General features: G+C 35.0%; 1 protein-coding gene across 8 annotated transcripts; it reads right to left on the bottom strand.

The window, feature by feature from the left end:
- Nucleotides 1–638: 638 nt before the first annotated feature.
- hspbap1 (hspb associated protein 1) lies at nt 639–15684 on the bottom strand. Of its 8 annotated transcripts, none has more exons than XM_081368159.1 (9): nt 15535–15583; nt 15026–15207; nt 14409–14492; nt 13583–13767; nt 12462–12598; nt 8895–9066; nt 2734–2817; nt 1577–1687; nt 639–1196 (listed from the first exon to the last, which is right to left on the bottom strand). In XM_081368159.1, exons 2-9 carry the CDS (start codon nt 15204–15206, stop codon nt 717–719), a joined length of 1434 nt encoding a protein of 477 aa, XP_081224285.1. In that variant the 5' UTR covers nt 15207; nt 15535–15583; the 3' UTR covers nt 639–716. The 8 variants fall into 8 exon arrangements, with proteins under 8 accessions (XP_081224285.1, XP_081224284.1, XP_081224286.1 ...); XM_081368158.1 differs by having other exon boundaries at nt 15405–15538; XM_081368160.1 differs by having other exon boundaries at nt 15500–15538.
- Between the last annotated feature and the right edge of the window lie 3 nt (nt 15685–15687).

The following is a 15687-nucleotide window of genomic DNA, read 5'->3' as shown; positions in this document are numbered from 1 at the left end:
GATGGGATTAGTTTTCTACTAAACGACAGTTTAACATAGTATGCCTGTGATTTCATGTACTAATTTGGAAGGGATTGGAAAGGATGAACAAGGCATATATGTGAAATAATTATTATGCATATAATTACAACAGAACAGATTTTAGCATTTGATCCACCAACTGTTATTTTACCCTGAAAATTGGTAGTAATTAGTAGTAGTAAATTGGAAATAATTATGTAGGAAACACCAGAAGAAATTTGGCTATTAACTATTTGATGCAGGTCAAATTAAAACAAACGATGTGTTATGAAAAATTATGTACCGCAATTACAGACATTCTTATCTGACAGGATTAGTTTTCTAACCCCAAGTTGGTTGGAAAACTGTAATTTGCCTTGTACTTTTTACAATGGCCGTGTGCGAAAAATATACATTTGATTTTGCCCTATCCAAATAGGCCCTCTGTTGTCATGTCCATTCGGGTACATAATGTTTTTGATTAACTCCTGTACAGCATTACTGTCACGTCAGTTACATATGCTTAAATATGTGTAACACATGCAAAATGTGAACATCTAATCCCACTTTATATTTTACATAATTCATTATTTTGGGTATTAAATATTGTTGACAATAGATGTGATTGTTTGTACAGAAAGACTCATGTAATAATAAAAAAATAATAATCAGCATGGGATCTTTTATTTATAAAAGTACTGTTGATCAGGTATAAATTATGACCGAAGTTCTCTTTGTCGGCACATGATTAGCCTTGTAACTTGAGCGATGACATCAGGGTGTACCAGGAACTCTAGCATGTCATTGGTGGATAGGCGTATACCAGCAGCTCCTTGTGAGGATCCTGGGCTTTCTACTTCCTGATGTGCATGCTGACCAGATCTCTGACTAAATTCATTGTCACTTCTCTGTTCTGGCTGTGAGGGGTCATTATACTTGAAAGATGATGTGTCCTTTGGGCAGTTGCATTTAGGTTTCTGAGCCAAAATAACAGGAATGAGATGAGGTCCGAAGGGAAGAACAAAAGTGGATGCTGGAGCCTTCAACAGTCCACTGGAATCACGTTTTCCCGCCTCTGCTCTAGGTTGGTCTCCAAGCAAGGACCAGCCTTCAGTGTCGTCTGTCCTCTTGTCCATACAGGCCTTTACTGCTAGGTTCAAATACTGCATGTTTTCATCATGAGAGGAAACTCTGTCCTAAGACACACAAAAAGATAACATACGGTGCAGTTAAGCAATATCATTAAAAAAAAATTCATTCTGTCACCTTTGTACTTCCAAACCCATAATCAACCTGTTTCTCACACAAAGCTATTATATGGTTCACAAAATATATTCTTCCTTGCAGAGATGCTCAAAATGTCTCCTTTTAAAAATAACAACACATGGGTTTGAAACTGCATGTGTAAATATGACCTCATTATTCATGGCATAAATATTCCCATAAGCGTCACTTTTAATGCATCCCTGCAGAATAAAAGTATGTTTTTCTTAAAGAAAAAAAGATTTGCTGAACTTTCAAGCCAGTTCTTCAATAAATCTCTTCTCTTATGCTCTGTTCCATATGTTCTGAATACCTCAGTGGGATTGAGCCAGTGGTCGTCGTTGTCTAAGCTGGGGGCGCTTTTCAGGGCACACACAATGGCCTTAGTGAGAGCTTCTCCTACTCTGGCCTCATCGTCCATGTCCTACGGCAGAAAAAAAAAGAAACCACATCATACGCTTACATAAGCAACTTTTTCCTAAGAACCTGATTGAAGCACACATGAAAAAGAGTCAACTTGAGTAATACAATTTTTATACAATTGTAATCATCTAGATAGTTTGAGCAGTAGGGTTTGCTATGCATTATGGGAGCATTTACAGTAAATGGCAAAGTGGATAGCTAGCTCTCATCCTCTACAATTTAAGACCTTGGTGTTATTTTAGACAGCAACCTGTCTTCTGAAAATCATATTTCCCATGTTACAAAAACAGTGATCTTCCACCTTAGAAACATTGTCAAATTTATGGAAAATGTTACCTACTGTCTTCATTATTGTAATGCACTAAAGGTGCTTGGTTTTCCTACATCCTCATAAAATAAGCTTCAGTTAGTCCAACATTCAGCTGCTAAGAGTTCTAACCATGTCAAGGAAATATGATCATATTTACTTCCATATCGATTCTAAAATATTCTTACCTATAAAGCCCTAAACGGTCTTCTATCACGCTCTTTAAGGCCACAAAGCTCTGTTCTTTTGATAGTAGCAATGATATCAAAGTCTACTAAAGGAGGTAGAGCTTTTACACATTTGACTCCTAAACTCTGGAATAGCATTTGAAGTACAAGCATAAACTTGTACTTCAATTATATCTGATGAAATCGTACCAAATACGCAATCATATTTTGTATCATAGTTTGGATCCAGCTTTGCAATGATTTCAGGCCATGACAACTCTGGATCAACATACAATATCCTTGTATTGTAATATTATCCTGATATTGTAATATTAACATTATATTGTAGATGTAATTGCAGTCTAACATGTTTGTTGTGTCTTAACTGAATACATGAAATAAACTAATGTACTATAGTATAGCTGTATATTACTGCCATATGGACATTACTTTGATACACTCATCACTCGCTGATAACAGAATGTTATTTCTAAATTTTAACACTGAAACTATAAAGCTTACAGAAAACAACAGAAATAAATCAGCAGAGTCATAGAGGCAAAAGTGTCTTACTATCTCAATCCAGGAGTTCACACTGACAGTCAGTGGATCCACAGACTCCACATAGTGCCACCAGTGTCTGGGGACAAACAGAACCTGATGAAAGACAACAGCAGTCAGTCATTACTCTGATAGAAGATATTCATAACATGTCAAACAATGACCTGAATTCAATGAACAAACAATAGGGTGCAAAAATCTGAGACCACTAATTAAAATTATTGTATTTTTAATAATAGAATTATTATATTATATAGTGCATATATTATAAAAAAATCTGAAAAATCATGAATTATGAAAAAATCATAAAATAAAAATTTGAAAGGTTGAATTATTAAGATGAATTTCAGATGATCTTAGTATTTTGTTTGTTCCTCTTTTGCTTTAATGACAGCAGCACTCAAGCGGCATTAAAAATTTGTGTAAAATCTGATGATCATGTTCTTCTGCACGAAGAAGCATCTTCTTCACAAAGAAGTCACATGCTCAGTGTCACAAATTTGACCTAGAAATAGAGCATGGTTATGGTTATACTTGTAATTAATTACGCTTTTGCTGGGCCAAGATTATGGAACAAGAACAACCAGCTTTGTGGTTAGGTCTTTAAATATAGGCCAACTTTAAATATCTTTATTAAAGGAGAACTCCGGTCAATTTTAACATTGAGCTCATTTTTTTGTACATTTGGAGTGCTGTCAATACAGAGAACAACGACAAAAATCGGTGTTGCCTACACCGAGTTATTCTATTTTTAAAATTTGCACCCTATTGACTTCAATGGGGCAAGTAGTAAGCCTGCTTTTTAGCCTCTTAACATCCTTTAAGTGTCATTACAAGTGCACAGAAAATGTGAGTGATTCCTTCCGAGTGAACACGGGTGAATCTGACTGCAGTAGATGTTAGAGATATTAATAAAAATGAAGTTAATTCAGCCAGCGCTCATACCTCTGTTTACATCCTGTTTTCGGTGGAAGGCCGTAGTAATCGATTGTCGAGTTCACGCGCATAGGTTTAGTGCCTATGATCACGCGCGTGAACTCGACAATCGATTACTATGGCCTTCCACCGAAAACAGGATGTAAACAGAGGTATGAGCGCTGGCTGAATTAACTTCATTTTTATTTATATCTCTAACATCTACTGCAGTCAGATTCACCCGTGTTCACTCGGAAGGAATCACTCACATTTTCTGTGCACTTGTAATGACACATCAAGGATGTTAAGAGGCTAAAAGCAGGCTTACTACTTGCCCCATTGAAGTCAATAGGGTGCAAATTTTAAAAATAGAATAACTCGGTGTAGGCAACACCGATTTTTGTCGTTGTTCTCTGTATTGACAGCACTCCAAATGTACAAAAAAATGAGCTCAATGTTAAAATTGACCGGAGTTCTCCTTTAAGTACCGTCTCAAGTCACAACTGTTCTCTCTTGCATTTTAATACATTATATTAAAGGGTGTTTTATTGGTTGTTGTTCTGTTGTCTTTTTTTATTGTATTTATTCTTTTTTGTTTATATTATGTGCAACTTACAGCACTTTGGAGTTACTGTGTAGCCTGAAAGGTGCTTTAAACCATATATGTGCTCTATACATACATACACATATATATATACACAGCGGGGGAAATAAGTATTGAACACGTCATCATTTTTCTCAGTAAATATATTTCCAAAGGTGCTATTGACATGAAATTTTCACCAGATGTTGGTAACAACCCAAGTAAGCCATACATACAAAGAAACAAACAAAAAATAAGTTCAGAAATTAAGTTATGTGTAATAATGTGAAATGACACAGGGAAAAAGTATTGAACACATGAAGAAAGGGAGGCGCGAAAAGGCATGGAAAGCCAAGACAACTGCTGAAAACTTACAGTAATTAAAAAGCAATCCAGCCCCCTGTCAGTGGAAATTAATAACAGCTGGTTCAGTCCCAAATGATGGCCTACAAAAAGGTCTCATTGCCAAGGTGTCACACAAGACACGTCTCATGATGGGTAAAAGCAAAGAGCTGTCTCAAGACCTGCGCAACCTAATTGTTGCAAAACATAATGATGGCATTGGTTATAGGCGCCATTCTAAGCTTCTGAATGGTCCAGTGAGCACTTTTGGGGCCATAATACGGAAGTGGAAAGACAATAATTTCACCATAAATTTGCCTCGACCAGTGCTCCTCGCAAGATTTCTGATAGAGGAGTGAAAAGAATAATCAGAAGAGTTGTCCAAGAGCCAACACCAAGTTGTATGGTGTTTTTAGGGTAATGTGCACTGCTATTTCTCCTCCAAATATGGTGTGTATTATGGCATCCAAACAGTTCAATTTTGCTCTCATGTGACCACACTATATTCTCCCAGTATTTCACTGGCTTTTCCAAATGTTGTGCAGCAAACTTTAAATGAGCTTCAACATGCTTTTTTTTTCAGTAATGGAGTCTTGCGTGGTGAGCGTGCATACAGGCCATGGCGGTGGAGTGCATTACTTACTGTTTTCTTTGAGACAACAGTACCTGCTATCTGCAGGACTTTTTGAAGCTCTCCACAAGTGATCCTTGGCTCTTGGACAACTCTTCTGATTATTCTTTTCACTCCTCTATCAGAAATCTTGCGAGGAGCACTGGTCGAGGCAAATTTATGGTGAAATTATTGTCTTTCCACTTCCGTATTATGGCCCCAAAAGTGCTCACTGGACCATTCAGAAGCTTAGAATGGCGCCTATAACCAATGCCATCATTATGTTTTGCAACAATTAGGTTGCGCAGGTCTTGAGACAGCTCTTTGCTTTTACCCATCATGAGATGTGTCTTGTGTGACACCTTGGCAATGAGACCTTTTTGTAGGCCATCATTTGGGACTGAACCAGCTGTTATTAATTTCCACTGACAGGGGGCTGGATTGCTTTTTAATTACTGTAAGTTTTCAGCAGTTGTCTTGGCTTTCCATGCCTTTTCGCGCCTCCCTTTCTTCATGTGTTCAATACTTTTTCCCTGTGTCATTTCACATTATTACACATAACTTAATTTCTGAACTTATTTTTGTTTGTTCCTTTGTATGTATGGCTTACTTGGGTTGTTACCAACATCTGGTGAAAATTTCATGTCAATAGCACCTTTGGAAATATATTTACTGAGAAAAATGATGACGTGTTCAATACTTATTTCCCCCGCTGTATATATATTTTTTTTTTATCTCAGAGTTTTGGACCAAACTCTATACTGCATATACAGATGTAAAGAGCATATTGAAATACTATTTACCACAAGGTGGCAGCTGTGCTCTATATAACATCACATCATTTGGGTCATAAAAAAATCCATATCCTAGCAATATTTATAGCAATATTCTCACATACAGTGCTTTTTAATCTAAGCAAACTCTCTATCATAAGAACAAAGGAATAAACAAACATTCAGCTAAAAACAGATCTATGAAAAAGAAAACATAAACATGTTCATGAAACACACTTACATAAAAACATAATTTAAAGTGGCATTGGCCACACAGTTAATGAGGTACTTTGTTCAAAAAAGAAAATTATAAGGGGATAAAAAAGTGTTTCCAACAGTGTTTCTTTAGTATTATTTACAGACTATCATAGTAAAGTTTTAGTAATTTTATGTGCTTTTGTCTTTTTTTTATATATATAATTATAAAAAATATATTTTTATTTCAGTTTTAGTTTTAATAATAGTAGAACTTCAACTTATTTCAGTTTGATTTCAGTTTATTTAAAATGTTTTTTACCTCTAACATTGCAGAACTCGAGGTACATTGTAAGTACCTTCTGTGATTTTTTCCCATGTGTTTGCAGTGAGAGGTAGTGGAGCAGCGTTAGCTGTCTCACAGAATGGAAGTTTGTGTCTCCCGTCTTCATTAGTATGCTGTGAAAAGTGTGAGTGCTCCCGGAGAGTACGCTCGCAGTGTTGGACCGCCGCTAATTGCCTTGCCACCGTCTCGCCTCTCAAAGAGCTTGATCAGAGAGGTTTCACAATCCCTGCTGGAATCTGAAGGAGGGGGATGTGCTACAAAACATGCACACAGCTTTATTCTGCTGCTGTCTGATTCATCTACGCGTCGCTAAAATGCACACATAGGAGACCAACTGTTGTAATACAGGATCCAAAAAGACACTCAAGGAATGTTATATTGAATGTTTCGGAAACGTGCCATCCATGACATCACTTGATGGTAATTTATGGACAAATCTCGACTTAATTGCACAACTGTACTCTAGATTTCCTATGTGATATCTGGGATTCAAACAAGCCCTCTTTCGCTTGCAAACAACTTATGACAACACATTTGAAATTAGCTATGTAGGCAATGTAATTTGTGATACATTCAAATAATTAAATCATTTTAATTAAATAATTTAATAATTAGCCAACAAATGTCCGTAACGTCTTTAATAGTGTTATAGTCCGCATATTTTTCACATTTGTGTTTTTTTATACTTTTCTGCAAAATTAGTGGTCTTAAAACAGATTGATATGGATTTTTTTTTTAAAGTTATATTATTGTATTATATTATTATTGTATTATATTATTATATTATTGTACAGTCACAGTACAGTATTTTTATCCTTTGTGATTAGTACTACATTCACTGTGTGGACACTATATAATATAATTGTGTCTCTTATGAATATACAAGCTGTATACACAAGAGTTGTAAAATAAAGATAAACATTGTGCACCTTTTACGTCGCCATGTTGGATTTATGTTGCCATAAAATTATGAGTTAATTAATGAGTAAAAGGTAATCCCAGTGTAATTTTAACAAACATTAAAATGTTTTTTAAAGCTCCAATATGTAGGAATTTTGTAATAAAATTTCCAAAAATAACTTGCACAGTGTGATATATTTCCTCCAGTTGTGTACTCACAATATCTCAAAAGTCTCCAAAGATTTTTTATTTCAGAGAAATTCCGATTTTAAATAACTGGCCGTCCCGGAAAAGAAATGTCGCGCCTCAGTGACGCAATATCCCTTTTTTCCGGTGTGGACCATGTGATAGGATATTCCACCACACCGGATTTATTTTTTTTTTTTTTTTTTTTTTACAACAACTTTATTGAGTTTTTTTTTTCTTATCACAATAAACAATAAAGACGTCTGACAAAGAATAAAAAAAGAATAAAATAAAAAATATGACCCACCACACCGGAATATCGCATGGTCAAATGCGGAAGTGGTGGTTAAAGCGTTATAGCCATAGACTGTATGGTTATAGCTGTTATGGATCACGAACTCTTTGGCGAGTATGGAAGTGCCAACAAAACGAAAGCGTCCATATTCGGATACACTCAGACTGTGTGACAAACGGAGGAATAAAACCCAGATAAATATCGGCCAGGCGTTTTCGAGATGGAGAGAGCTGCGCGTCAATCTTGGACTTGACCGAGACTCTGGTCTCGCGAGTGTATTGATAGACAGGTAAGACATGCAACTGTCAATAAAAGCACTTATAAACAAAGTTATATTGCTCTTTGTACTTTGGTAAGGCTTTTTATCACGTGTGGTGACCGAGCTTATGGCAGTACAATTAAATACAATCGGATATGATGTTAAAAAAATATATTTAGTCATTACTTGCAAATGTTCGTTCAAATTTACTTTTAGATATTGGCTTGAACACGTTACACAACACGGCATTAACCATAAAAACGTAAAACTGGACAACATTAACCAAACAAATCATTTGACAAATAGCTGTATGTTGTAACGGGATAATATAGCATAACATTTCACGTTCCTTGCAGTTCATTAATTATGATGAAATAAAATAATACGATCAGACATACAGGTAATACAAAAACGAATAAATTACCTCATCCGTGATCATGATTCATTAATTCCATTTAGATACATCGCTAGATGGTGAAAACGCATTAAAAAAAAACGACATCTCCCATCGTCACCTCCTTCATAGCGTCATCAAGCTTCGCCTTTGTTATTGTTGAAACTGCGCCCTCTTGTGGTCAAATACCAAAGTCGCATACTGGAGCTTTAATATTTTTAATTAGCTTTAAATTTTCATTTCACTTCACATTTGTGTTATTTTGTACTATTCTAAAATGTGTCTAGTAAAAATAAAGAATTAGTAGTTGTGATAAAAATTTTGACAGGAAGTGTAAAAAAAATAAATAAATAATAATAAATCATACAGGCCTACCTGACCAGGCTCCAGAGTAACAGTATGGACTCGAGCTCTTTTGAATGCTGGGAACTTTTTCAGGTCTGGATGGACCACGCTGACCTGGCTGAACACGCTGGACTCCTCATATGGGATACGTGTTGGGTAGAGGCAGGGTGTGTCATCGGGAGGGAAGAGATGCCATCGTTTCCTGGTGAAAGAATGACTTTATTGTGATACCACTGAGATTTGCCTAAATAACATATCAATCACAAATATTTCAGGTAACACTTTCACTCAAATTCTCACCATTAACGAGATGCTTATTAGCATGCATATTGCTAGGATATTGGCTGTTTATTAGTACTTATAAAGCACATATTAATGCTTTATTCTACATGACCATATTCTACATCCCTTAATCCTACCCAAAACCTAAACTTAACAACTACATTACTAACTATTAATAAGCAGTAATTATGAGTTTATTGAGGCAAAAGTCATAGTTAGTTAATAGTGAGAATTGGATCCTAATTAAAAGTGACCATATTTCATTGGTAATATAGAAAGTTTCACAACAGGCAATTTTTTTTGCCATAGATTATATTTTCCCGGTATGCTGCCTTTCATGTCACGGCAGCGCTAATCAAACAACTGCGATTGAGATGAATGGGAATTCTAATGGTTAGCTTTCAGCTGTGTCAGGACGTCAGTTTCTAGAGGAAATATTTTCAGCATGCAGGTTGCATAGCTACTGAAGGCGCCAGCCGAGCAACTACCATTGAGATGAATGGGAATGCTTACGGATTAGATAGTTTTCTCAAAGTGATATAAGTCTACTTGCAAGAGGTATTATACAATACTGTGATTTCTGTGGCAGGCCATCTTGACACGAGGAGTCTCAATAAGCAATTACAGAGACAAGACAAACTTCACAAAGAGATAAGATGGAGGAAGAGGTTCTTTGTTGTCAGGTTCGCTTCTCTCGATGGAGCAAATAACATATCTCAATAGCTGTTCACATCACTACACTTTCCGTTTGTGACTCGCTCTTTCAAATGCAGAAGAAAAATGGCTTTCTTTCAACAGCTCAGGATTGGATCAGGAACCCTAACATAAGATGAGATACAGCTCTTATCAATATTTGTAGAAATCACTTGGCGTTCCTTTAAACCATGTTCATAGAATAAGCCAAATTGGCAGTTTTTCTTGAGGCTTACAGCATCTTGCTCAGGGGTCTATCGACAGCTGGTCATCAAAAACTAGTTTCATCTCACATCAAACCATAAAATCAGAAGGGGTTATACAAGAGCAGAAAAATACAATATCAACATAGTAGTGTTATGGGTTATTTTTTATTAAATGGTGACATTCACGCCCTATAATTGATTTTCAGGTGCATTTAAGAGGGCATATTGTTTCTAACATATGGCAAATACTTAAATTGAATCTACTACCTACATGACAGATATTGCTAAAATAGGCATCATGAGAAACTGCAGCTGTCTCTGTGGCAGTAAATAGCAAAATAGGTTTAAATCTAACATGGACTGGATGTCTTTGCTATTAAAAATTATATTTGTTAATTGAAGTAACACTGAAATAAAATAAAATATTAATTTTAAATACATTTTTTGAACGTACATTTTGAAATGCTGCCTTATCAATTAACTGAAATAAAATAAGTTTAACCCTAAAACTGGCAATGTGATCTGAGTGTAACAGTTTTTGTCGTCTTTTTTGGGGCGTAAGAATGATTTTTTCATCAAATCCTTTTATCATTTATCACAGCCTGGTCTGTCTTGAGTATGCTGGTCACATGATTTGTTTAAAAAAAAGTGTGATTAATTAGTCAGCCTGACCTAAATCCAACATGGCTGCCAGTGGTGCAGGACATTCAGATTTTGAGATAAGTAAATATATATTAAACTTACTTTTCTTTTGAAAAAATAATACTAATACTGCTAACATTAATTATGAACATTGTCTTAAGGTGCTGAAAAAGAAAATGTATAAAAATGTTGTTCATGTTGTTATTTAGCACGTTTTGAAATATATGTTACACCTGAGTCACATTGCCACTTTTGGGTACAAAAAAGGGATTAACTTTGTATTAATTTTTGTAACAATCTTTGTATTCTGAGGTTTTTTTTTTTTTTTTACAAACTATAAAATTTACAGGTTAAACTGATACAGCCTGTCTGTCTTGAGTATGCTGGTCACATGATTTGCTTCAAGTTATCTGTAATCAATTAGTCAGCCTGACCTAAATCCAAATTTTTTTACCATTTTACCAAAAAATGTTTTACCATTTTTATGGTAACGCAAGGTCCGATTTCAAAACGGTTTTCACAGGCTGAATCTTGAGTTTGTAAGATTTCCAATGATATATAATATATCAACATTATATGAGTTGAAGTATAGGATATAATTGTTTTAAACATGCAATGGCAGTTACAGTTATAGATTTTGTACTTTTTTTATACCCTAAACAGGCAATGTGATCTGGGTGTCACAACTCATAAAATCCAAAATACATAACATTTTTCAAAAATTCTTTTGGATATGATTTACTTAAGTCCAGATGATATAAAAAATGACATGAAATTATTTGTTGCTTATCATTTTCTACTCTTGCCTGTTTAAAGATTAAGATGAAGTACTAAAATTACTAAAACTGAAATACAAAAATAAAGCTAAATAGAAATATAAAAAATAAAAATGACCAAAGCACATAAGTGAACATGAAAACTGACAATATAGAAAAAAGCTAATTCAAAATATTCATTAATACTAAAATAACACTGACTGAAATGTAATAATCTTAGTGGGCTTGTTTGTCACTTTTGGAGGCATTTTTGCCACAAAACCTGGTAATGTCAGTGATGTAGTGAGTCAATCTTTGAAATCAATCCCTTGGCTGGTTTTATGAAATCTAGTGTAAAAAATTAGAAAGTAACTTAAAAATGGATAGGCAAATAAACTAGTTGTGAGAACCAGTTTTTATTTATTTATTTTTGTATGGCTTTTAGCTAAGTCTAAACCTTTTTTATCAGGTCCAGATGTTGAGAAAGCAATTACAGCTTTGGTCTTCACATGAATGGACTATTGCAACTCTCTTTTTTATGGTATTGACGCTAGCCTGCTTACAGAAAGTCCAAAATGCAGCAGCTAGGATGATCAAGTCTGCCAAAAAATATGACTCTACGCCGCTTTTAATCTCATTGAAATGGCTGCCTGTACGGTATAGAATTATGAATAAGATTCTCCTACTTGTTTTTAAGGCTCTTCACAATCAGGCAATTTTGTACATGTCCAACATGTTGTCAACATATACTCCCCCCAGATCCTTGAGATCAGAGAATCAGAATCTTCTATGTGTCAGTGTCAGCAGGACAAAATATAAACAAAAAATATAAATTTCGAGTACGCCTGTGTTTGCATTATGTGGTTCTATGTAATTTGTATTTCTATGTATTGATTGTTGTTCTTTATTGTAAAGCACTTTGGGCAACCCGTGTTGCATTAAACTGTGCTATATAAGAATGAATAAATGAAATGAAAAATGAAAAATGAAAAACAAAATTGTCTGACCCTGGTTCTTACCTGCCTTGGATCTGGAACACAAGATTGCAACCATATGAGTCAAGGTGACATGGAGTGTTAGCACCCTGTGTGCCAATCCAAAGTGTGCTGTCTCGTCCATCTCGGCCAGCAAAGCCAAAGTCAGACCACATCACATCCTGCAGTTATAATGTTTGTTTTTACAAAGAGCAAAAAACAACTTGATGTCAATTATTTCAATATAACAAACAAGAAACACTCAGAGATGCTGCCCTTGAAGGGAGATAATGGAACCATTACCATGTCCAGAGGACTGTAAATGAGATGGTATGTAATCAAGCCCTCAGCAATGTTTAAATTACCCTATTCATCATTTAAGAGAGGCCCATGTCTGCTCCCGGTGCCCTAGCTGGCAGGGAGAATATTGGCACCTCATAAGCATTTATTATGATTTACAAAAACGGAAAGCTAGAAACAAACATTAGGTTACTGTTCCCTTGGCTGGGGAAAACAAAACAAAATAAATTGGCAGAAAATATCATAAAATGTCTACAGAATGACAATGATGTGCCATAGGATATGTTTTACTGATAAAACAGCAAGTACTGATTAATTGCTCTTCATATCTGTTATTACAAGTGTTGTGATACATTTTCATGAGATGCTGTAATAACTCTAGGCTAATAAAGAGTTTCAGAGAGCTCATAAAATAAAGGTAAGCATCCTCGGGAGACAAGGCAATAGATACAAATGAATATTCGACTGTGTTTATTGATCAAAGCTGATGTCATTGACGTGCCCTGTGTGCTGTAGAGCGCCACTTCATGAAAAATTTGTCGCTCTCAAGCATAACTGGCATGCGGAAAAAAGGCAAATGGGTTAAAATGGTGCTTGATGAGGTCTGAGAGCATGATGGTGAGAGGAAATTAAAAGAGTAGTGTTTTATTCAAATGGAGCTCACTTTAGCAACAATAGATTTTTTTTAACTAGAATTTGTGATGGTAAAATGTATGGTTTAATCAATTATAAGAATACATAATACAATATATTTATTATTGTAAAAATAATAATTGTAATAATGTAGTATTAGTAGCATTAAATGTTTGAAAAATATGAATACAATCTGATTGTAAAGCAATGGAAAGGGAATTCACAAGGTTTACCTGAAAGACAGCAGGTTTGTCCTGAAAAAGCTGGGTAATGTACTTGTAATCAGCATAAGCCCAGAATTCCTTGCAGTGATAGTCAGAAAATGGCCCAACATGTGATTCACCCTCATTGGTAGTCCAGGACAGAAACTCTTTAACAGTTGCTTCAATGAAGGAGCACTCCGTTTCAAAAAGAGGAGCTGGTGCAAACAAAGTGAAACAAAGTAATTAATGGATAGACTATCAAAGAAAGAGAGTCTCTCCACAGAGATTTTCTAAGCGGGTTTATTCAAAATGCATGAACTGGAAAAGCCTTTGATAATGTAAAATTATTTTAGGCAAATGAACTGTATTTGGTAAGAGGCAACATATATTGATATGGTTTACTTTTCATATAACAGGATGATATCAGTTTGTTTGATTTGAAGTCATAAAAACTGCAAGTAAAACTATCACTGAAAATTGTTACTTAAAATACTTGGTAACTCTTTATAATAAGTTTAATTAGTTAACATTAGTTAATGTACTAACATGAAATAACAATGAGCAATACATTTGTTACTGTATTAGTTAATAAAAATATAGCTATTCATTGTTTATTCATGTTAGTTCACAGTGCATTAACTAATGTTTACACAAACAACCTTTGATTTTAATAATGTATTAGTAAATGTTAAAATTAACATTAACTAAGATTAATAAACGCTATAGAAGTATTGTTCATTCTTAGTTCATGTTAACTAAGGTAGGTAACTAATGTTAACTAATGAACCTTATTGTAAAGTGTAACCAAATAGTTTTAGAGCTATAGTGTTGTCATAATCCTGTCTCTGCTTTTCACCTGCATTTCCCTTCAGTAAAAAGCTAAAACAGCCTTCATGGATTGTTGCCATTGGTTTGCCAGAAGTGCCAAAGGCATTTACACCTGTAATGGCAAAGTTCCCATTGTTACCAAAAGTTTCTGCAGGCACACTATTACCATTTTTCAAATCCACAAATTAAGTAAAGTCTGCCAAACTGCACCTTAGGATAGACGGCATCGTCTTACAGAAACAAATGTGTTTTATGTTGACATTGTAGTGAACAAGACTGTCTATGTTACTCATAAAGTATTTAAAAAAAAAAACTAAATTATTATGCCATTTACACCACTTCACTTGTCTACCTCACCAAAGATTGTAAAAACAAAGGGGAGGTATACTCTTGAGAAATTGTAGGATACTACATGGGTGTTGTCTCTTAGCAAGTAACTAAACAACATTATAGTGTTGCTTGGGATACCTATTCCTACTCCTGGAAATCTACCTTCATGGATTTAAGTCCAACCCTCTTCTAAAATACCTACCCGTCAACTAAATTTAGAAAAATGAATGTCCTGATTATGTTTAAAAAAATATGTTGGGGACAAATGCAGTTATTTTACTCTAATTAGCTTGCTGTTTAATGTTTGTGGCTTACCCATATCCTCGTTCCTTTTTCCAATACGGAATCGTACCCTCTCTGTAAGGCAAGTTGACAGGTGCTCCACAGTCCAGTGTAATGCTGGCCAGTCTTTGGTCATGTTCAGGAACACAGCTGGTTTCTGTAGAAACTGGACAATCCTCCTTGCCTCTTCTGGGGTGAAAGGTTTCGAAGCCATTCTACAGAAAAGCATAAGATGAGGATGATTAAGATAAATAGATTCTGTCTTATACAACACATATTCAGTAATATTTCAGATAAATGTAGGGGTTTAACTTTAAACCACTCAGATCATGAACATAATCACACTGATTGATTGTGATAAAGAGAATCACAAAGTCAAATCCATAATCAAAGTCAAATCAATAGAACTGACATGTTCATATTAAATTGTAAAAACACATAGTTCCCCGCGTGTGCAGCATCTGTTTAAAAGTTACATTTTTGCATCTACACACATGTAAACTCAACTAAAATCCATTTTCCAGCTAGTAAACAAAACTCACGTGAGACGTACTACTGTTTTTTCACACAACACATGGAACACGAAACAACGGCCATGTTGGCTCCATAGAAGAGCTGAGGTCCCTTTAAGTTGATGAAATATATGATCCAACATGGAGAACAAAGACGTTCAGTTTCACACTTACGTCAATTCC

The sequence above is a fragment of the Scardinius erythrophthalmus genome (genome assembly GCF_964197995.2).
Source record: "Scardinius erythrophthalmus genome assembly, chromosome: 6".
In the NCBI taxonomy this organism is placed as follows: Eukaryota; Metazoa; Chordata; class Actinopteri; order Cypriniformes; family Leuciscidae; genus Scardinius; species Scardinius erythrophthalmus.
This window is presented reverse-complemented; position numbering and strand designations above follow the sequence as displayed.

Excerpts from the sequence above, each read along its gene's own strand:
- hspbap1 (XM_081368157.1), bottom strand. The coding sequence starts at position 15,647 with ATGTTGGATCATATATTTCATCAACTTAAAGGGACCTCAGCTCTTCTA. Across the intron at positions 9,067-12,461 it reads GTGTTCCAGATCCAAGGCAG|GAAACGATGGCATCTCTTCC; the intron begins GTAAGAACCAGG and ends TTCTTTCACCAG. Across the intron at positions 1,688-2,733 it reads TGAACTCCTGGATTGAGATA|GACATGGACGATGAGGCCAG; the intron begins GTAAGACACTTT and ends TTTCTGCCGTAG.